Genomic DNA, 20,229 nt, shown 5'->3' with positions numbered 1-20,229 from the left:
ATCTTCCCTGCCACCAAAGCCGAAAAAATCTTGCGGCATTTCCACGGGTGGCGAGTATAATAGCTTTGTTTTTTCTCCCTGCGCTAGTTTGTTAAATAAGATACCTGATGAATCAACGTACGTAGCATTAGAACAGCAGCAAATCGACAACCGGCCACCTTTCTTTCTCTCGTAAATTGTACATATCTTTCGTATCTCACTTGGGGGTACATCATCAACATCATCAACTCCAATGCCAAAGCCAAAGCCATTGCCATTGTTTCCTTTTTTTTCTCGTGACATACTTCCCCCTTGCACAGGAGTACCTAATTACATCCTCCTCGCTCATCTTTGCATTCTTGATCGCAATTGTGTATGCATATGGATATGTGCGTGACTAGTTCAAGCATCCCATCCAACACCCATACCACTCACTCCCTCTCCCATTATATCTACCACGAAACCCAATAAGGCGCAATGATACCCCCATGGTATAGTTCCTAGGTCTCCTGATGTTTCTCGTTGAACATCGGACCACCTGGTCGAGCCGGACTTCAATCACAATGGAAACTAACGTCTTGGGTTTATACTTTCGTTGATGTATCGGGAGTTAATGAAGAGCAACTTTGGCTCGGTGGCATTAGATTGATTGAATGGTTCTCTGTGTGAATGGTATGTCAGTGCGTCATATATTAATGACTTGAGTTACGTTGACACGCGGCGTTGAAATGTTTTTTCAATCGAAGTTGCGATTGTGTCCATAAGAGTGTGTACTTTTTGAGTATATGGATCGTTGTATGACATTCAAAGTCCGGAAGGACTATGATGGTCTCTAATCAAGTAATCTCTTTAGATGCAGACATCTCTCAGTGTGTTGAACACTGCGTGTTGATTCATTAGTATGTGCGTGGCCGTGGTCTCCTGTAGTTCAGTCAGACAGGATTAATTGGAAGGGGTTTTTCTTGGTGAAAGTAATACAATGCAGCATAGATACTATTTTATTTGACATTTCCTGATACACTGCTACCTGTACATTCAATGTGAGCCCGCGGTACCTGGTCGTCTTGTAGAATCGTGTTTCAATAGATTCTAGCGTGTGTCGTCTAAGGATAGTCGAAAAGAGCAGGAATACAGAACTTATAAGACCAGGAGTTTGGATTATAGCCACGAGCATGTGAGTGTGTGTTTAATTGATCAGTATGAAGGCTATTATGAGGCTGTCTTGCTCTGGAGGAGTGTTGAAAGGAGTAAATGCAGTTTGGCTGTGTCTCTTTCAAATTCATGTGGCAGAGGTGAAAAATGGATCGGAAGTAGATGAGGAGAGAAAGTTTCTAATACCATTGGTCAAGTAGGTACTTAGGTAGGTACCTGGTGGAGATTAGGAGTGCTGCGTCACTTTCCTTGCCTGTGTCTTGAGTGTCCGTACACAACGTTTGCACAAAACCGGTGCCGTAACTGCGTAGTATAACGAGATAGATCGCACCAACGGGAATGGAATCAGGCGCCGACAAGTCGGCTGTGTAGAAATGTGGCAGCTTATTGCAGAATATTTCAATTGCAGCGTAGCCAGTGAGCTTCTCGCGAGTCTGCTTCGCAGTTAGGAAAAGGGTGGGCAGTATCCCAAGTTGTCGGGACGTTCTCGCCCCATAAACATCCAAACAGACGGTTACACCGCCAGTGAACAGACTCGTAAGCAAGCCTCCCGTTGATGTCTATGGATAGGCCAGAAAGAAGTCAATCATAGAGATACCAAGGGAAGCTGGCTGCCATAACAGTCCGACCGACGTAAGCTAACTTCAATCAGAATGGAAGCCCGACACAACGCGCATGCGGAGCACGGTGTCATGATTCACCACTCTGCTATGGCTTGTAAAAGATGGGGTCCGACTTGAACCCAACAGTCGATTCGCCGTTGCCTCCCTTCGAATCAAATTGCTATGAACTCCGTGTCTTGACTTGGGCGGCAAGCTGACACGCAAAGACTCCTGAGAAGCGTATCTTGGTTGGATCAAAGGGAAATAAATTGAGATTATCGCTATGCCGTCAGCTACTATCTATTTTTGCCGAAAAACATATCTACTGCCTAAAAGAAATATACCCCGAACGCCACGTTGGTTGGGTATCCGAAATCAAATGTCGCGCATATAGCAAAACCATGTCGTGAGATATGTATAATTCACCGACCCTACAGCCTCACCACTCTGTGCCGTGTATGTTTGTGAGAACCAGTCTCTTATTCGCTCCCGCTGTCATCATCAAATCGGGATGCCGCCGCTCTTGGGAGACCATTTCCGATCGACCACCCGTCGTGGTTGCGCTTTATCAGACCTTCATCGAGTAGGTAAGATTCGAGCATGGGATCTACCTTCCAAGCCGATACATCGTATGTCTCAGGCCTGCGATCCTTCTCAAGATGGCGCCCGACATGATCCATGCGATCGTCCCAACTGTTTGCACCAGTGAAGACTGCATCGCAGAACAGACAATTTGAGTGTTGAGGGTTTTCACGCAAGTGCCGGTAACAGCGATGTTCGTGCTCGACGATGTTTGCCTCTGTGACTGGGATATCCGAGCCACCGCTTGTGCCTTTGGGGTGAGTGGTGTGCATGCGTCGCAGATGCTGTCTGAAGAGGTCTTTGCGGTTGAAGTCATTGTGATAGACGCTTCCGGCGTCCTCGGGGTCGGTGGTGGTAATGCAGAGATCACATCGCCAGAAGCCGAGCTTGATGTGCTGCGTATTCATATGCCGCTTCCATTCGTTCTTCGAGGAGAATTTGGATTGGCATCCGTAGATGGCAAGAGTGCAAGGGAAAGGTTGCTTGGAATCGGCGTTCTTCTTGGCGCTGGACTTCGCTGACTTCGACGAGACGCTGGCGCGCTTCCTCTTATTCTTGTTGGGTTTGGAGATCGCTGACTGTGTGATACCGCTCTTGCGGGGCCTGCGTTTTACAGAGCGGAACGGACCGTTGGATGCAGATGAGCATCGCTTCTTCGACGTTCGTTGCACTGGCGAGTAATCGGAGTCGGTTTCCTCAGCAGGCCGAACATACTCTTCCAATTGATAAGACATAGCAATATCGTACTCGTGCTGTCCGTCTTCATCCCTCTCCCCATCTGTAGGCGTTGCCGAAGCGTACTGCGAGTCAAGCGCAGGCTCAGATTCGGAAATAGTATCCGAACAGTCTTGGACTTGGTCTTTTGCAAGAGGGTCCACACGGTCCTGCTCGTAAAGAACATCTTGTGGGCAGATACCTAGCCCTGTATGCGATAGCTCAAGTATGCCGGGTGCGGATATAGACGGGTTGGGGGATGGGTACGATATCCCGGAAAGATAGCTATCTGTTGGACCGCCATAAGAACCTTGATAATAAGTGTCTGGCGATCCAGCATCGGTGAAAGGATAATGAGTAGATTCGCCAGACACAGAGGTAGGTTCGGGTGAATCGATACGTGTGGAGCATGGGACATATTCTACAGATGACCACGTTGATGTTTGGTCATACTGTTTTAGGTTCTGAGTCTGAAGAGGCAGGCTGGCCACACATCCTAGGTAAAGCGAGGTTGGAGAGGTGTCAGCGTTGTTTATATATCGCTGAATCGATTCCATCTTTGATGTCCTTGGGTAATGGTAGGGTGGTCCTTTCCCAAAGCACTCCCCTGATTCCACCCTCGCCTGGATGTATGCCTGCGGCTGTGCAAGATATTGATATTGATATTGCCATCCAGCGAATGATGCCTCGTCCTCCAAAGAGTTTGGAATTTGAGGAAGGTCGTTAAATTGTATAAATGGGTCCATAGTGTTGGCCGGACTACAATGAGGAAGCGATACCACAATTCACCATGCCAAAACGTCGGTCAAGTTGTAGCGCTGGGACACTGGATGAGATGACAATACTGGATTAAGAAACGGCTAGCATTGAAACATAAGTAAAGTTCCAACCCAAAAAGTCATGAGTTGAGTGACATACGATGATTTACATCCACGGTCTCTCACATAGAGCAGACTCGAAAGGATATATATATACACCAACACAGTACTGCAATGGCCTCAGGACGCGAGATGCCTAAGTGTGATGTATCAATAAAGATTTGAGGAGGCGAAGCACCGGTCGAACGAAAAGTCCATCCAAGACGATAAGAGTCGAGTGAGAGAATGCGGAAATGCACTGCCTCTGTTTTGGTATGGGCAACTGTCCTGCCAAACCACCCGTCCTGGAACTCATTTATGGTCCAGTCAGAGTCGCAGAGCCGCATCCTCTCTCAGCCAATTAGGCGTCGAGGGCTATCGAGCGCCGTGGAGCAGGGGGATCCCTGCATTCCGTTCCATTCACCGGTGGCCATCGCCAGTTGTTCAGCTACCCACTTCCCAGTTGGGAACTACCTAGAACGCGTCGTTCCGCGCCGTACAGCAGGCCTGCGGGGTCGCATGGGGGATGGCGGCGGAAGGACCAAGCCTCTGATAAAAAGTAATGACATACATTCATATGGCAGATCACTGCCAGAACCTTGCGAGCCACAAATGCTGCATGCCTCTAGGGGGCGTCCAGGATGCTCTGTACAGCTCAGGTGTGCGTTTTGGGGGCCAATCGCACCGAAAACATTGGTAGGAACTAGGAAGTGAACATCGAGATACAAGAAAGAGTACAGCACTGACCCGTGAGGGCGGATTGGCGCCACAGCGGGCCCCAGGCGAAGACATTGCTTCTGCTATTCCGTTCCGTCCATCCATCATGCAGCCATCAATGGCCATGAACCCCGCGTGATGGCTGCCACGAGTCGATCGGGTTGCCAGGAGAACATTGAGGAGGGACGGGACGGATACAGTGCAGCATGGAAGACAAAAAGCATGTACAATGAAGTACGGAGTACTTGAGCTAGCAGCCATACGTAGGCAGGAAAGGCGATTTGGTCGACCAGGTGTGATACGACTGAGGATGGGTGGATGAGGGGATGCTGTAATTGGAGAGCTGTCCCAGGATGCAGAAAGCCCACTGGGGGTGAGGCCACCCTCGAGCCACTCCCGAGCGAATCTTTGACAATGCACCATCGATTAGGAACCGGTGGAGGAGACAGGCAGGGCGATGCTGCGTTTGCCTGACTGAGCATGTTGTGTCGCACGTCAATCACTATAAGGGCGCCGCGAAAGGAATGGGTACTTTGGTTGCCCAACGACAACAGCCATCTGTACTCCTAATATGACCTGTGGTTACATGACCGCAACCTATGGAGAGTGATAGATCATTGCGAATATAGACATTACGGGCACGCAAGACAGGCACTTCCCACCACACCTGGCTTGGATCTGCCGTACGGTGCGGTGCGGTGTAGTGTGGTGCAATGCTGTGCAGTGCAGTGCTGCGGCTGGCCTACTCGATGCACCATCTGACGACCTCGTCACCATGTTAAATCTGAAGGACCGAAAGAGGCTTTTGTCCGCACGTGTGACACTGGAATATATTGACGTGTATGATTGGAATGGCATTCGTGCCGCCCCAATGATGTTCTCGGGACGAGCAAAGGTATCGGAAGGGATGTGCTGGCTGATTCTATTACGGGAACAAGCGGGAAGAGGGAGAGGGGGAGGAAGAGGGGGGGGGAGGAGAGATGGAGGCAGTCAAGACTCAAGAGCAGGGAATGAGAGGAAGACTGGACAAAGGGTGGATGGATGGATCATGGATGGATTGGTTGGGTGTATGTATGTACGAAGGATGTAATGTGATGTATGGGATGGATGGCGGTGGTGGTGGTGGTGGTGGTGGCTGATTATGCGGGGGGCTTTTGGCCGATACCTCGTCCATCTACGGAATACTCCAGGACCAGATCACCAAGACAAACAGGCCTCCAGCGTCGTCCCAGAATTATCCTTTTGTTTTCTTTTGTTCTACAGGGGCAGCCGACCTGGCGGTTACCAGTGTAGGTACGGGCCCGAAAGTCCTTGCCCACGGGCCGGATTTATAGAGCTGTCGGGTTGTCCACCCTTCACAAAGCTGACTATAGGTAGAAAGAAGAATCGACAGGCTTTTTTTTAGGAATTCCATTGCCAATCGGTACATACCTAGATATCAGGATATCTACCTCCCCCACGCATTTGTTAGTGCGTCATCTAAAACCAATTCATTGATTGGGATAGAAGAGGAATCTGTATATGTATTTCGCTAGATCTTGGCCGTTCTAATTTTTGATTCACCGCACTGGAAACAAGACCTTCCTATGCTGGCCTTATGTCTGATCATCATGGCCCCCACTTTGATCAGCCCTTACACATATATATACATACATCACCATGAAGCAGTGGTTTAGCACGGCCACCCTACGACGTTAACTTGGCAATGAGGCGCTCCTCGACGCCATCGAGTATCCATCGATGCTCCAGAACCTCCAAGTTCTCTGCTTCACTCAAGAACAATTTGTCCGGATCTTGTTCTGGGCCCATCATGCCTGCTCCTGGATTCATTTGGCCCATCTGTTGGGTGACTTGATTTGCAGCTGGGGCGGTCAGCATTAGCAAATTCCCAGTGGTCCTCATAGCTTGCCAGGGACGACTTACAGTTGTTACTTCCGAGGATGAAATTGTAGACGGGTTGCAGACCAAACAAAGTGAGGAAGTACCAAGATAAACTGGACACCCATCTTACATCTAGATCGCGGGTACCCACACCAGATTGAAGCATGGACTTGAATTGAGGTGTCAACGGGAAGGGAAGTTTCACTACAATCCCAGTTAGCTTGATGATACATAGTAGCTGAACCAAGTTCCGTAGAGTGATCTAGGTTGAGTTTGAAGAAAGGTTGAGACGCTGAAAATATCGCTCCCATGCACCATCCTCTGAACTGAATTGTGACGGGAACTTACTGATGACGAAGCCGGAGAAAAATGCATTGATCCATCCCATGATCAGAGTTTGCGGGATCATCATGGCCATATTGCCCTTCATCATTCCCATCATGCCCTCCATAGCTGCCGGGTCACTCATCGGGTTTGGCCTGGGCTTGCCTCGATTCTCCGGCTCTGCGAGGAATTTGCCATCCTGATACGCCTGAACCATATACGCTTTGCGCCCTTGGAAGGATGATGGGGACAAGACATTGGCGTTTGTACGTAGATTGACGCCACGGACGAGAGAGCGTTGCTGTCGGATCTGTGGGAGGGGTTGTTTCTTTGGGGTATTCTGTAGGAGGACCATCGCATAGTGACGTAGGATTCCTGTCAAAATCTATAGCATGTCAGACCGATGCATAGGCCTGGAGGACATGATGCATAGAGATTACATACCATGACCACCGTAATGGGGAGGAGAATCCACCAACTGTAACAATGTCAGTGCTTGCCCTGTACGATTCTAACATTTGAAGTGCACATACAATAGGGCGGGGTCCCTGTGGATAGTTTGCACCACAGGCTGAGCCATTATGGTGATTCGATGGTGCAGGCAATCGCGATTGAGGACGGGAGTGGGACAACAAGAAATGTCTATCCGGGTGGTGGGATTGATATTGACGATGTCGATGGCGGTTGGTTGTGATGAGAGCTTACCTGCACAGGGGAGGGCGGCGGAACTGAACCGAACCTCCGACAAGGATCCCGCCCGTTGCGCCTTTTGGAAATGTGGCCGCTATCAGACCAAACAACAACGAGCTCCCGCAGAACTATACTGCTTCCCAATCCCCTTTGAACGGTGCAACGACAAGTATTATATACAAATAGCGAAAATGTCAAACGCTTCCACAAAGATCGCTGTGTATTCACTGCCAGGTGTGTATTTACATACCTAGTTACCGTGCAATTGCAAACCTACTGACGCAACCTCCAGATCTAAAGAATACGACCGATGATGCACTTCCTAACTACCTACACTCCCTCAAATTTCGACAAATTCACACGCAAACGGACGTTCGTCTCGCTCTCGGATATGTGGCCGTGATCATTGCTGGCGTGCTATTCTACTTCGACTGGACATTGGGCTGGGACGCAACCAAGCCGTATACTGCGCCAGCGGTAGCTGCCTATTTCATTCTGAATGGCGCGTTTACATATTGGCTCTGGTTTGTCGAGAAGGGTGCCGTGTACGAAGGAGAGGGGAAGACCGGGAAGGTGAGCAAACGAATGCCGACTCGATCCTCAGTAGCAGACAGACATGATGGGAGGAAAATGACTAACATATGCTGGCGATTCAGATCTTGATCCGGTCGAGCACGAAGAAGCACACCCCGATATATGAATGCGATGTCACTTTCACGCCTTCCCCCACTTCCTCCAGTCCTTCCAAGACGATCCACATCCGGGCACCCTTCACAAGATGGTTCACCTCGGATGGCTATTTCGTTGCGAAACCTTTTCAACAGTGGCTCGCGTCCGAGGTTCCTGTCGTTGGGGCCGCCGATCCTAACAATGTCGTTGAGGAGATTGGCAGAGGTAGCGAGACCGAGAGAACCTTCAATGTGTCCGGTAACAATGCCATTGACATACTAGAGCAGCTTAAGGCAGGCGCAAAGGTACAGGGCGGCGGCGAGCGAAGGAGGAAAGTATAGATATCATAGCAAATCACCCTGGAAATTCGAGGAAAAGTGAAAGGAAGGGTAAATCAAGAAGCACGGCATAAAGTAAAACGGCCTAAAATCCGGAATTGAGAGCGGCAAATAAAGGGCGTATCCGGACAAAGGTTATCATTCTTTTGGAGAAATCGAAGAATTGCCTCGAATCAACACTTGCCCTCGACTCGTCAATCAGTAGCAAACGGGATTCGCACTTCTTGCCGAGGGTGCTTGATATATCAAGGGTATCGCGCATGCCAATTCCGTGTCACTGTACCCTATCTGACGTGATGGTCGATGACCATGATTGCTTGTTGGGTATTCCCAGTGTCAACTGCGTAAATAAGCACCAAGTGGCTGCATACTTGATTGAATTCGATTGTACCTCTATATATGTCGTAAAGATACAATGGTTTGGGTGACGAATTGATACCCCTAGCTACTACAAAGTAATGACTTTGCCCGCGTGACCCAGGAAAATGCCAACAAGGTAATGTGAAATATGCCAAATGCTGTAACCAAAAGAAGCCTGCGCCATGCCAACCGAGTTTTGTCAATTGGCGTTTTTTAAACCAAATACATTTGACATGGCAAGAAAACCGTCCTGTTCTCCAATTCTCTGCTACACGCTCTAATGGTCTCGCTCTAATAAGGGCAAGACCTCCAATTCCCTCCTGATGATCCTCTCGAACTCTTCCCGATCAATACCTGCTGTCCTTGCTAAACGGAATAAGCTCTTAAGATCGGTGCTGATGTGCTGTTTGATGGCCAACTCGGCCTGACTATGGCTCTCGGCTTCTCGCTCGAGTCTTTCGATCGAGTTTGATGATGCGGACGATGAAGGACGAGGGTGGTTCAAAGCAGCATACCGATCATCCTCTACATTTTCTATATGCTCCGCCTTGGCCTCATGTGCGGCTCCGTTGAGGGGCCCATCGGGGCCGGTAGGGTGCGTAAAGGCTGGAGGAAGTGAAGAATCATATCCGAAGGGGCCTAGATTTGTTGCAAGAGGCTCCGTTTGGGGTTCGCGGGGAAGTTGTAGCGAGGTTCCATGTAATGTAGATTCGACCTCAGCGGCACCCTCTTCGTCAGGATCATGAGCGTCAAGTGCAGGCTGAACCTCTTGTGCATACCGGGCAAAGTACTCGAGTTCGTCCTGAGTGGGACCTATTTGCACGCGAGAATTGGTTGCTGGAGCTGGAGAGCGTTTCTGTTGTGGTGTTCGGCCTGGTGTGCGGTCGTAAGCGGCCCAGTAGGCGTCGTCGTCGTCACCATCATCCTCGTTTTGTGCTGTGGTCTCAGGTGCTGTGACAGTTGTTGCAGGCGTTTGGTGAGCTCCTCCGCTTGGCCTCGATGAAGTCTTCTGGAAGCCTGCCTCATTCGCTTGGTCGATGCTTGGGAACCATTGTGTGCCGTCATTTGAGTCTTGTACGCTGCGCAATTCTGCGAGTCTCCAGCCATCGCCCTCCTCCCCTCCAGTGCACCACAGATATGTTGCTATGAGATCAAACTCGCCCAGGACCAGTCGAGAGTGTAGTGTTTCGGGGTCTGAGCGTCGGTATAGGATCTGATCTGGTTCTTCTACTTCGATCTCACCCGAGGCCGGGTGCGGTTCGACATGGATATTGCTGATTGTCTGGGGAAGCCTTGACGCGACTTGGGTATCCCAAGAGAGGAGCGCAAGCCAGTTGTCGGATGCAAGAAGTGTAAGGCGCTGTCGAAGGATTGGAGAGAGCAATGGCAGCAATGCAGGAGGAGGCTGTTTCGAGGCAGTTGCTGTGGAAAGGCAGGCAAGTAGAGAGGGGAGCAGACTACGAGCGTCGGGCGTAGGGATGTGCAGTAGGGCGGGCATGTTGAGACGAGAGGGAGGATCGAGGAAGATTGGCGACGGGAGATGGGAGATGAGCCGGAACGCGCAAGTTGAGGAGGCAGCAGCCGATTACAGGAGAGGACACAGGGAGTTTTGTACCAAAGCAATTGTGTGCAGTCGGTGTGGGACGGGAATACTGGAGAAGCAGTGGACGTGATGTTGTCACATGCGGTTGTTCCTGTGGAATTTATGACGCAGGCGGGCGCATGGGTTCATAGAATGTAGACGTATGGATTGATGATTGTGTAGGTAGGTAGGTAAGGAAGGAAGAATAGAGAATGAATTGAGGAGGAAAGGGATATCTAGGAAGGAATTTAGTAGTAGGTGAGAAGAGAGTTTTATTATGAAAGGTGGATGACCTCGATTACTCCACATCATCTAGAATCTGGTCTACCTAATGCTGTTGCTCGTATTGGAGGGGGAATCTACCCGGGGGGGAGGTTTTTCCATTCGGTGCCCGCGACAAGAATGCCCTCTGATTGGTCACATCCCCCTTCTCACTTCCGTTGCGCCGAACCCATCCTCTCATGGGGAAAGGGAGACATGGGAACAAACTCCAACCCAACCCCACTCGATAGTTGATAACTATCATCATGTATACGAATAACTGACGCTAAACCGCTATTATCTATATATCTATTATTCACGGGATATTGTCTTTTGTTGTACGAACAATCAATTCACGAGTGGGAACTTCTAAGTAGACATGTCTCTTCGATTGTGTCTATCGTAGACAACAAAACCCCCCCATGAATGTGTCTTGGGTATAATCCTTACTCGCGCATCTGGGTATCTATATCCGTCCTTGATCATCTGATCGAACATCTCATCACCCCGGGCTGGATTGTAAGAATGATATCAATCCTGTTCGCTCAATTTCATTCATTATCTTCTTGCTTCGCTGATAGATGGTTCGTGAACAACCACCAAGGCTCGTACGCGGAATGAGATGGATACTTACCAGGGCTGTCCTCGTAGCTATCAGGTTGATTGTTGAACCAGACTCCTCAATGTCCTGACCACCAGCAATACAATCGGAAACTATGCAAGGTCGGGGACTATCATCGGCAATTACAGCAGCTTGACCAACCCATATCATGTTCATCAATCAACCCGGAAGAGCCTCAATTCCACCTATGCAACACATGATCGATTGTCGCCGACAGAACGCGAACGCGGTTCGAGGTTCGCCCTCGAGATGATGTCAAGAGTGATGGCATCTGCTCTTTTTGAACACAGACAGCCACCAGATACAGTCAGCACAAGGGGGTTTCCTACATCATCGGCCATCGTCCTACCGGAGAAGGGAAGATTCGTCACTGGGCCCAGCATAATCCCCACCAATGCAGATTCTTACCGGAACAATTGCTTCGGACCGTTGATGAACGATCTTTCCAGAAGCTGACTCTTTCTGTTCTTTGCGATAGGGGTATTTGATATCGTATCCAGAGAACCGAGTGCCGATTATTCTGGTCGCCATGAACACACATCTCCAACCGGAAGCTTCCGAGTAGAAGCGCAACTACTCGTCTAACTACCTACCTAACATATAATAAGATGTCAACGAGCTTCGACGAGAACAAAGATGATCACCAATTAGCGGACTCGGCGTACGGGGAAAAAGTGAAACAGACCTTACCTAAGCCCAGCACGGATAGAATTTGATGTGAACGTGCTGATCAGAAACCGTCCCCCAGCGTTGTGTTGCAGAACAATCGGATATCCGCTGTTAGAAGTATTCACACCTACACGTTCCTGTACCATTTATTTGCCTCCGTGCACTACTTCACTCGCGGTAGAATGTGTTTATTACACTATATGTATAGAACGTGTATGTGCGATGCTACTCAAATTAGTTCACACTTCATGCATGCTTATCCACCTGGGCAGCTGGAACATGTCTACTTGTGTCGAGGTCAGCATGCCCCAGGCACTTTTCTAGTCAAGCTGTACTCCGTATTCGAGCATGATTTTGGCGGTTATGCACAGGGGAGTTAGGTCTTTTTCTCTTTGGTAGGTGACGATCACGACCGAGCTTGCATGTGGTTCGTGGATTGTGTCCATCATCTGTGTCTACTGTCTAGGTGGAGGCTTGGCGAACCATGTAGTGTAGCCACGGTAGTGTTGGTACCTAGGGAGGTATGTATATATTTATATCCCGTTCACTAATTACAATTAACCAGCATGTACGGAGTAGTGTAGTATGTACAGACTATAGTACAATAATGGATACCTACACAGTAGTAGTCCAAGCTGGGCTGCCTCGGCCAACGCCTGATTCGGCCTGGATGCTGCTGCTAAGCGCCCGCTCGCGTTTCAAAATGGTTGGTGAAAAGTGAGGCAGTCCATCGATTTGCTTGGCCAACTTCCTCGTTGTCTTTTGCTTTGTTCTCTTTTCCACTTTAGCCACTCGCGCCATTTGTTATTATGTACGGAGTAGGTGGTGTGGATGTGTCTGCCTAGATACCTGTCAAGGCACGGAGTAATGACTGTCACATTGAAAGCCCTGTCCGGTGTTGTATCGCATTGGACGAAGAAGAAAGCAGGTAAGCAAGTGGTGGGCATGTTTAAGCTTCTGCTCAAGCTCGTGCTTAGAATTCAATGGGACAGTCACCAACCACTCGTGATGTGGCAGCAGACATAACTACCTAGAGTAGGACAGGGCAGGGCAAAAGGCATGGCGGTCTAATAACCTGCTCAGATTACTTAGTGATGTTATGTTAAGTTATCCACTGGGATCGTTCTCACACGAGCAGATCATTCCATCCTGGTTGATGAGGCTGTGCTGCGCCCACCCGCAGCCGAGAGCGGGCAACCTCATTCGCATAATCTTTTGGACATGTTAACTATCTACACAGAAGATACACGCTGGTCCTCCCCTTGGCCATCTTCAGCCTTGAGGCTTGAGGCTTGAGCATTGAGCAATGAGGTTTATGGTCTAAGACTTGAGTTACCTACATGGTACGAGAATCATAACGCCCTCGTGCGCTCCGTACTCCGTACGCCACTGTATGAGTAACTACCACAAGCAATCCAATCCCGTCCTAACATGACCTAACACAACTAACCCTACTCTAAGTCTCTAACCCTTCCCTTCTACATAGTCGTTTCATAGCGCTACGAATGAACATATCCATATTCTGGCGAAGTCTGCCTTGGGGCGCAGCTTTCCTCCGCACTACCTACCTATGTAATCGTACATGACACTTTCTATTCACCCACAGACACACAGACGCACTCATCATCATATCCCTTTACCTATCATTTTGCTCGGTCTGCCTCGCCTCATCACTACACTTGTTCTACTCTTTCTAGCTCCCTTCTACTACTACCCGTAACGTGGATGGATATTGTTTCTCTCCGAATGAATGGTCGTCCATACCCACTATATGTACCTACATATGTACTCCGTACCGAGTACCTAGGTACATTACACTGTGGTGACGCCTGCAAGGTTCTTGGCTTGGCAGTTTACTTGTACTCGTACATCTTCATCATCGTCTTTTTTAATAATAATAATATTATTAGTTATAATTATAATTATCCAGGTAATCTGTATACCCGTAAGCTAGGTACTTAGGTTAGGTACCTACCAAGGCACCTATGTAGGCATCATCTGTATCTATGTATATCCATTCATCTACGGAGTGATTCAAGGACTTAGATACGTTTTGTGGTGATGACACCTTGAAGGCTTGAAACTCTCCCCATTCCGATCCCCTCCCACTATCACCATAGGTAGTAGTACCTCGATAGTTGGATGTCCTATTTCCCATATCCCATAATATCCCATTTCCCCATCGCCCATACCTACTTCCCCCCGGCTCTCCTTGCGACAACCCCTTCCCGTACCCCCGGTCTCTCATATTGGTCATCTTGGTCATCTTGGTCGGCTTGGTTTCTGCTACGGAGTATCATCTTCCTAGGTGGTAATAGTTATTTTACTCGTACACATAGGAGACGAACGAGAGAGAGAAGAGAGAGACAGAGAGAGAAGGGGGAGGGCGACTTGGACTCATTATTTCTGATCTATTCTATTTGTAACTTCCAGCCAGTGTACATCGTACAGGCTGTCAGCCTTGACCGGTGCCTTGAACCCTTTTCCTCTTAGGTATTCCTTCTCTGACCTCCTCACACTCTCTCCCCTCCCTCTCCTTCTTCCTCTCTATTCTCCATCTCTCCCTCTTCCCCCTCTCTCTTCCCCCCAATCCCAATCCCAATCCCAAACCCGACCCCACCACCTTCATCCTACTCCCCCCCTTCTTTTCGTTTAAGCTGTTGCTGCGGTCGGTTGACTTTCTTCAATATCGATAATCCTCGCCCAACTACTCCGTACAACAACGACTACTACCACTGACTGTCGCCTACCATCAGCACATCTTCCTTCATCCATCCCACCGCCCAGCGTCGTGTCCCCACCTGTCTGTGGCTCGCGCCGCCGCTTCTCCCAGCTCCACTTCTGTTCGGTTGCAACCGCCCTCCGTCCTTTCTCACCATCTGCTCATCCACCAGCACCAGCACCACCACAAGTGCATGCGCCTTTGCACTTGTCCTTGACCTTGCACCGCCCATTAGCTTCCATCGCTGTCATCCAAGGTATCCCTGCGCGAGCGCGCGCGAGGCGGATCGCCCACCAGACAACTTCCACTTGCACTTCCCTATTCCCACAGACAGACAAGACGCATTCTCCTGTCACGGCTCACGGCTCACGGCTGATCAGCCTAACTTCAGCAATATTTCCTACCTCTGTTCCGCGCCGACTACCCTCCATTGTCGGCTCTCGATCTTCGTCGCCGCATCGCGTCCGTTCTCCTTGTCGTGCTCCTTCCTACCTTCCTTCCTTCTTACCTGCCTACCTTCTTACCTTACTTCCTTCCTTCTTTGAGCGCTCTTTCCCCACGTATTAGTTGTCGCCAAAAGACCAATCAATCAATCTCCCGGGCATTAACCGCACCCCATGGATCCCTGAGGACCAACAGCCACCTTGGAAGTCACGTTGCCCCCTAGAGCCATCCGTCGTCCTGTTCTGTCCTGTTTTGCTCTGTCTGCCCTATTCTACACTTTCCAAAGCCACAGACAGCAGCGCAGTCTTTCTCTTCCCTTCTCCTCCCCTTATCCTGAGGAGAAAGAAGGAAACAAATTGATCACGAGACCTATTGCGCTAAAGGAGCAAGATGATGGACTCAAGACCGCCAGTATTCCATGGCCAACAGCGTCAACAGCGCCAACAACATCCCCATGACCATCAAGACGAAGCCACACATGCGTTCAACCAAGCGTCATCGGGCAACTTTCTACTGCCCGAGAGTCAAAATGGATTCACATTCTCCGCAGAGCCTGGGACCATAGATGATGGCTCCATGGTCAGCCTTGTCCCTTTCCCCGGGTCTGCCCAGGAGTCAGCCTTCGCACCCAATGCTGGCTCATCCTTCGATTCTCACATGCGTCCCGATATGATCAACCAGACCTTCCCTCCTCCATACTTTTCCATGCAATCGCAACAGAATTACTCCCTCTCTCCCGCCACACATAGCCGCAACGGTCAGAGCATCTCCCCCTCGCATTCCGTCGATCACCTTAGCCCAGAGGCGGCAGGGTACTTGAGTGATCCAAATAGTTACAGCAATTACACGACCCCTAATCTCGGGAGCCAGTATTTAGAAGACAATTTCTCAAGCCTGACCTTCACAGAACCGCCCATGGCATCTACGAACTACGATCCATTTCAAAGCAATGCAAGCTTGGCAATGCCCATCACCGCTGACGTTTTGGCTACTTACAATGCCCAAGCGCCCTCTCTGAACCCCTCCAACATCCCATCACAAGCCCAGCTCATTTCGCCATCTCCAACAAACAATTCCAGTCCAGTCATTACCGACGATCACGCCAATACTACTGGCTTTTCGACGATGAATTTCACCAGCAATGACTATCAATCGTCAACGCCACCGGCCCCAATGCAGCATATGATGCATTCTACTCCCATCAAACAGGGAAAGCGACAGCAACAGCAGAGCCCTGCTCTGACAGAAAGCCCGCCTTACTCCACGCTTGCACAACAACAGTCCAAACCTCATCTCCTTACGAGCCCAATAGTACGCGTGGAGCATATCGACCGAGCTGGATCCCCATCGACTTCAGATATCAGTAGGCCAGTCAGCAAACGAAGTCATGGCAGCCGTCGCTCGGGCAATCACCTCTCGCCATTTCCCGTGGATGATAATGATACATCTGACGAGGACGTGGATCCCCAGGCAGTTCGTGTGCAACATCCACCCGTGATTCGCGGTGCTGAGCGCAATGAGGATGGCAGCTGGGTGTCTGGCCAGGGGGATGGCCGAGGAGGCCTTAACCCCCACGATCGAGACCACATGAACGGTGCATGGGTTCCCACACTCGACGAGCTTGCCGATCACAGGTTGAAAGAGGAAAAGAAACTCGAAGTCGAAGAGTGGCTCACCAAGAGTGAGGCATGTAGTGAAGCGGGAGATGCTGGCTCATCTACGAACCTTCTGAAACCTTTCACCACAAGACGCCGCGCCAAGAGCACAAACGATGCAAACCGCAACGGTTTTGCCAAAGGCTTTGGACTGGGAGTGCGCACCGATTTCGAGCTTCTCGATGACTCAGGTATACCTGGACCGGGCCTGTATATAGATGAACGCAGCGAATACGAGGACTACGACGACGAGGACGACGAGGATGCCGAGCCAGAGTCCCCAGCTGCCGAAATCGACATTTCTGCAAGCCATGCTGATGATTCTTATTTCCCACCGGCTGCTGTGGAGCATGGAAGTCTAATGAGTGCTATTTTCCGGCCCTGGGTCGATGCTCCAACCCAACCCACCCCCACTGCATCTTCTACTCGTTATCAGCCACAGACGTCGAATGCCGCCATGATGCGATTCGGGCTCAGGGCAAAAGACGTCGAAACTGCTTCATTGGCCGCCACTCTCGGTTCTAGGCGCCTTAGTGAGTCTGATTTGGGCAGTATCAGGGCGGCTCCCGGAGTTGTCAAGGCCATCAAGCCCGCAGAGCCTGTGGAGTCTGAGATTAAGAAACAGAAGGAAAGGCAGCGGAGGCCTAGCTTTCTGGAGAACATTCTTCCCAAACGTGCTCCAAGCAATCTCCTAAAACGAAAGGGCAGCATACCCGTGCAAACGCCTACTGAGGTCGGTGGAGAGAAAGCGAAAGAGCTAGTCGGTATCGAAAAGCCCAAGCGAATGGGGAGTTGGGGCCGACCGAAGTCCCCTAGGTTGGATACTAACGTTGCGACTCAAGTAAAGGAACTCGGCCCTCCAAGTTCCACGGGCCTTTCTGCAACATCGGGCCCATGGTACCAACGCCCGAAGAACGCGATCAGGCGCAGCAGAAGTCGAAGCGACCTGGGAAGATCGCCAGGATTGAAAGAGCTCATGACTCAACATGGCGGGCCCCCTATGCCTATGCTGGCATCGCCGTTGGCTGAAACGGAGGCTACGAAGCTTCCAAATCCAAGCCCCGGCGGTGACGACGACGACGATGATGATGCCCAAGAAGCTGTCACCATGGACCTCAAAGTTCGCTCTGACCCCATCATCCCGACCTATGAAGGCTTCAAGACCCATGCTCGACAATTGAACCCCCGCCTAGTCGATTATATGGTTGAGAGAATCACCCAGGAACAAATGCGTAGATACAAACGTTTGCTTGAGTTTAAAGTCAAACACCTGAACGCTGTGAAGAATCACAACTGCCCGTCGGCAACATTTTGTACAGATCTTGGTGGAGAATCCAAGCAATTGCCACCGCGAGCGGGCAACAAAGATTCCGACGCACCCTTTATAGGTTTCCAAATCACTGCTCCAGGCTCGTCAGACGATGATGGCGAGCCTCTGCCAGAAGGAACTGTTGTTGCTGCCCAATTTCCATCAGGCGTACCCCTTCCACCTGTGAAGCGCTTGCCTGCTGAATTTGAGTGCCCACTCTGCTTCAAAGTCAAGAAGTTCTACAAGCCTTCTGATTGGACTAAGCATGTTCATGAGGATGTGCAACCCTTTACTTGCACATTTCCGCACTGCGGCGAGCCTAAATCTTTCAAACGAAAAGCAGATTGGGTGCGGCACGAGAATGAACGCCATCGGCAGCTTGAGAATTGGACCTGCCAGATTGCCGATTGCAACCACACATGCTACAGGAAAGACAATTTTGTCCAGCACTTGGTCCGAGAACACAAAATCGCCGAACCGCGAGCACGCACTGGCCGCGGAACCAAAGACACAGCTACTGCTTCGACCTCAGGTATGTGACCCATTTATCTCACCTCAGTACCCATTCTGACGATCAGTATAGAAGATATATGGAGCTTAGTGGAGAGGTGCCGCCGTGATACGACTAAGCAACCCAGAGATGAGCCCTGTCGCTTTTGCGGGAACATCTGCAATAGTTGGAAAAAGCTGACAGTCCATTTGGCGAAACACATGGAGCAGATTAGCATGCCAATTCTACCACTCGTGGAGCAAAAGCAAATGAATGCCGATACGATCATCAGTCCAGTCGTCGAGATGCCAGAATCACGGAAGTTATCTGCAACGCCGGGCAAGTCACCTGTCGACAATCCTTCCCGATATATCCCAAATCATTCCACCTTCGCGCCAGGAATAGACCCTAGCCGATTCCCCGCAGACCCATCGCCTGTTGGCAACGCTGCCACCACCATCCATTCATACCCTCCACCACAATTGATGCACATCAAAGCCCAGCATCCTTCACGCAATGGGAATTATAACAATTATGTGCTGGAAGGTGCACCCAACATGTCTGGCAGTACATATCCGGGCCTGCAAGAGCCTGCAAAGATGCGGGGTACCTATGTCAATGGACTACAAATTCCTAATCAGAATTATCAAAACGGGACTGCGCAGAATGGGGCCAATGGGTTTCCTATGACACCTGTTTCCGCCCTCGGACATCACCAGACAGCGGGATTTACCACTTCCCCTATCGACACCGCAACCTTTCCTAGTGAGGCCCTGGGTCCACAGTATTTTACGCAAGAACCCCAGAACCTAATGAATTCGAGCATGGCCTATGACAATGGCTCACCATTGCGCTTCAACGGGAGTCCCTACCAGGATCTCTCGTACATGCCCCAGCAACATAATTATCAATACCAGGGCCAATAAAACACTCAAAATGAGGACAGCCGTGTTTCCCAGCAACACTGCATAGAAACGGAGGCAGATACTACTTCCTCCCCTTTCATACATTTGTTTGACTAGTTGGAGGGTACGGTGTCACCTCGCACGAAACTTATGATATTATTGAGTGGACACGTCATCACGTGGTGTGTATTTGATGATGCCAACTACAATAGAATTACGATCGCAATTTGGGGCGTTTCATGTTCGGACGCATATCAGGCGTAAAGGAGGAGGATACTTGTTTTAGTGGGCTACTGATGAGTTGATGCAATGCACCTAGCGATTTTTTGGCTCGACGCGTCGATTTTCCTTTCGAGTACGTTAAATCTATACCCACTGTCGTTCGCATGTCCGTACTCAAAACACGTCTTCTGGTTGGGGGCACTTACCTGTAGTTTCAATAGATTTGTGCATAAATCTCCTAGTGAAGCCATGCAGAAAGTGATTAAGAAGCCACATGTCACGGAGGGCTAGTTCATACGTCTGTGAACATTTTCAGATCGCACAAGTGTTTGCAAGGCCGTAACAATTCGGGAACGCAGTGTTCGTAGCCACGCCCCCTAACCACGCCGCCTCGATCGCGCGCAAGGCCGAAATATCCGGCCTTGCGGCGCGGTCGCGACCAAATATTCCCCCACGTTCTGTACGACGACTAGAGGCTACGAG

The 20,229-nt window shown here is 50.1% G+C and overlaps 6 protein-coding genes across 6 annotated transcripts; 2 read left to right on the top strand and 4 right to left on the bottom strand.

Annotated features, from left to right (window-relative positions):
* Positions 1-1,737: 1,737 nt before the first annotated feature.
* BU24DRAFT_65786 (uncharacterized protein) lies at positions 1,738-4,123 on the bottom strand. Its single transcript, XM_033534505.1, has one exon. It carries the CDS (start codon positions 3,773-3,775, stop codon positions 2,213-2,215), a length of 1,563 nt encoding a protein of 520 aa, XP_033378190.1. The 5' UTR covers positions 3,776-4,123; the 3' UTR covers positions 1,738-2,212.
* On the bottom strand, positions 4,115-5,202 carry BU24DRAFT_65722 (uncharacterized protein). The gene has a single exon (XM_033534504.1). The coding sequence runs from the start codon at positions 5,024-5,026 to the stop codon at positions 4,472-4,474; it is 555 nt and encodes a 184-aa protein (XP_033378189.1). The 5' UTR covers positions 5,027-5,202; the 3' UTR covers positions 4,115-4,471.
* A 781-nt stretch (positions 5,203-5,983) lies between these two features.
* Positions 5,984-7,501, bottom strand: BU24DRAFT_427878 (uncharacterized protein). Its single transcript, XM_033529335.1, has 5 exons — positions 7,342-7,501; positions 7,253-7,286; positions 6,833-7,193; positions 6,527-6,688; positions 5,984-6,465 (listed from the first exon to the last, which is right to left on the bottom strand). The coding sequence occupies exons 1-5, from the start codon at positions 7,386-7,388 to the stop codon at positions 6,290-6,292; spliced, it is 780 nt and encodes a 259-aa protein (XP_033378188.1). The 5' UTR covers positions 7,389-7,501; the 3' UTR covers positions 5,984-6,289.
* A 70-nt stretch (positions 7,502-7,571) lies between these two features.
* BU24DRAFT_427876 (SPC25-domain-containing protein) lies at positions 7,572-8,967 on the top strand. Its single transcript, XM_033529334.1, has 3 exons — positions 7,572-7,732; positions 7,791-8,071; positions 8,155-8,967. Exons 1-3 carry the CDS (start codon positions 7,690-7,692, stop codon positions 8,506-8,508), a joined length of 678 nt encoding a protein of 225 aa, XP_033378187.1. The 5' UTR covers positions 7,572-7,689; the 3' UTR covers positions 8,509-8,967.
* On the bottom strand, positions 8,858-10,737 carry BU24DRAFT_427875 (uncharacterized protein). Its single transcript, XM_033529333.1, has one exon. The coding sequence runs from the start codon at positions 10,361-10,363 to the stop codon at positions 9,143-9,145; it is 1,221 nt and encodes a 406-aa protein (XP_033378186.1). The 5' UTR covers positions 10,364-10,737; the 3' UTR covers positions 8,858-9,142.
* A 4,517-nt stretch (positions 10,738-15,254) lies between these two features.
* BU24DRAFT_65382 (uncharacterized protein) lies at positions 15,255-19,689 on the top strand. Its single transcript, XM_033534502.1, has 2 exons — positions 15,255-18,661; positions 18,713-19,689. The coding sequence occupies exons 1-2, from the start codon at positions 15,556-15,558 to the stop codon at positions 19,543-19,545; spliced, it is 3,939 nt and encodes a 1,312-aa protein (XP_033378185.1). The 5' UTR covers positions 15,255-15,555; the 3' UTR covers positions 19,546-19,689.
* Positions 19,690-20,229: the final 540 nt, after the last annotated feature.

Source organism: Aaosphaeria arxii (assembly GCF_010015735.1).
Source record: "Aaosphaeria arxii CBS 175.79 unplaced genomic scaffold BU24scaffold_12, whole genome shotgun sequence".
NCBI classification, from domain to species: Eukaryota; Fungi; Ascomycota; class Dothideomycetes; order Pleosporales; genus Aaosphaeria; species Aaosphaeria arxii.
This window is presented reverse-complemented; position numbering and strand designations above follow the sequence as displayed.

Bases quoted from the DNA above. Each gene is read 5' to 3' on its own strand.
- BU24DRAFT_65786 (XM_033534505.1), bottom strand. From the start codon at position 3,775: ATGGACCCATTTATACAATTTAACGACCTTCCTCAAATTCCAAACTCT.
- BU24DRAFT_65722 (XM_033534504.1), bottom strand. From the start codon at position 5,026: ATGGTGCATTGTCAAAGATTCGCTCGGGAGTGGCTCGAGGGTGGCCTC.
- BU24DRAFT_427878 (XM_033529335.1), bottom strand. From the start codon at position 7,388: ATGGCTCAGCCTGTGGTGCAAACTATCCACAGGGACCCCGCCCTATT. The intron at 7,194-7,252 runs GTATGTAATCTC...GACATGCTATAG, and splicing joins TCCCCATTACGGTGGTCATG to ATTTTGACAGGAATCCTACG. The intron at 6,689-6,832 runs GTAAGTTCCCGT...CTGGGATTGTAG, and splicing joins TTTCTCCGGCTTCGTCATCA to TGAAACTTCCCTTCCCGTTG.
- BU24DRAFT_427876 (XM_033529334.1), top strand. From the start codon at position 7,690: ATGTCAAACGCTTCCACAAAGATCGCTGTGTATTCACTGCCAG. The intron at 7,733-7,790 runs GTGTGTATTTAC...CGCAACCTCCAG, and splicing joins CGCTGTGTATTCACTGCCAG to ATCTAAAGAATACGACCGAT. The intron at 8,072-8,154 runs GTGAGCAAACGA...CTGGCGATTCAG, and splicing joins GAGAGGGGAAGACCGGGAAG to ATCTTGATCCGGTCGAGCAC.
- BU24DRAFT_427875 (XM_033529333.1), bottom strand. From the start codon at position 10,363: ATGCCCGCCCTACTGCACATCCCTACGCCCGACGCTCGTAGTCTGCTC.
- BU24DRAFT_65382 (XM_033534502.1), top strand. From the start codon at position 15,556: ATGATGGACTCAAGACCGCCAGTATTCCATGGCCAACAGCGTCAACAG. The intron at 18,662-18,712 runs GTATGTGACCCA...CGATCAGTATAG, and splicing joins AGCTACTGCTTCGACCTCAG to AAGATATATGGAGCTTAGTG.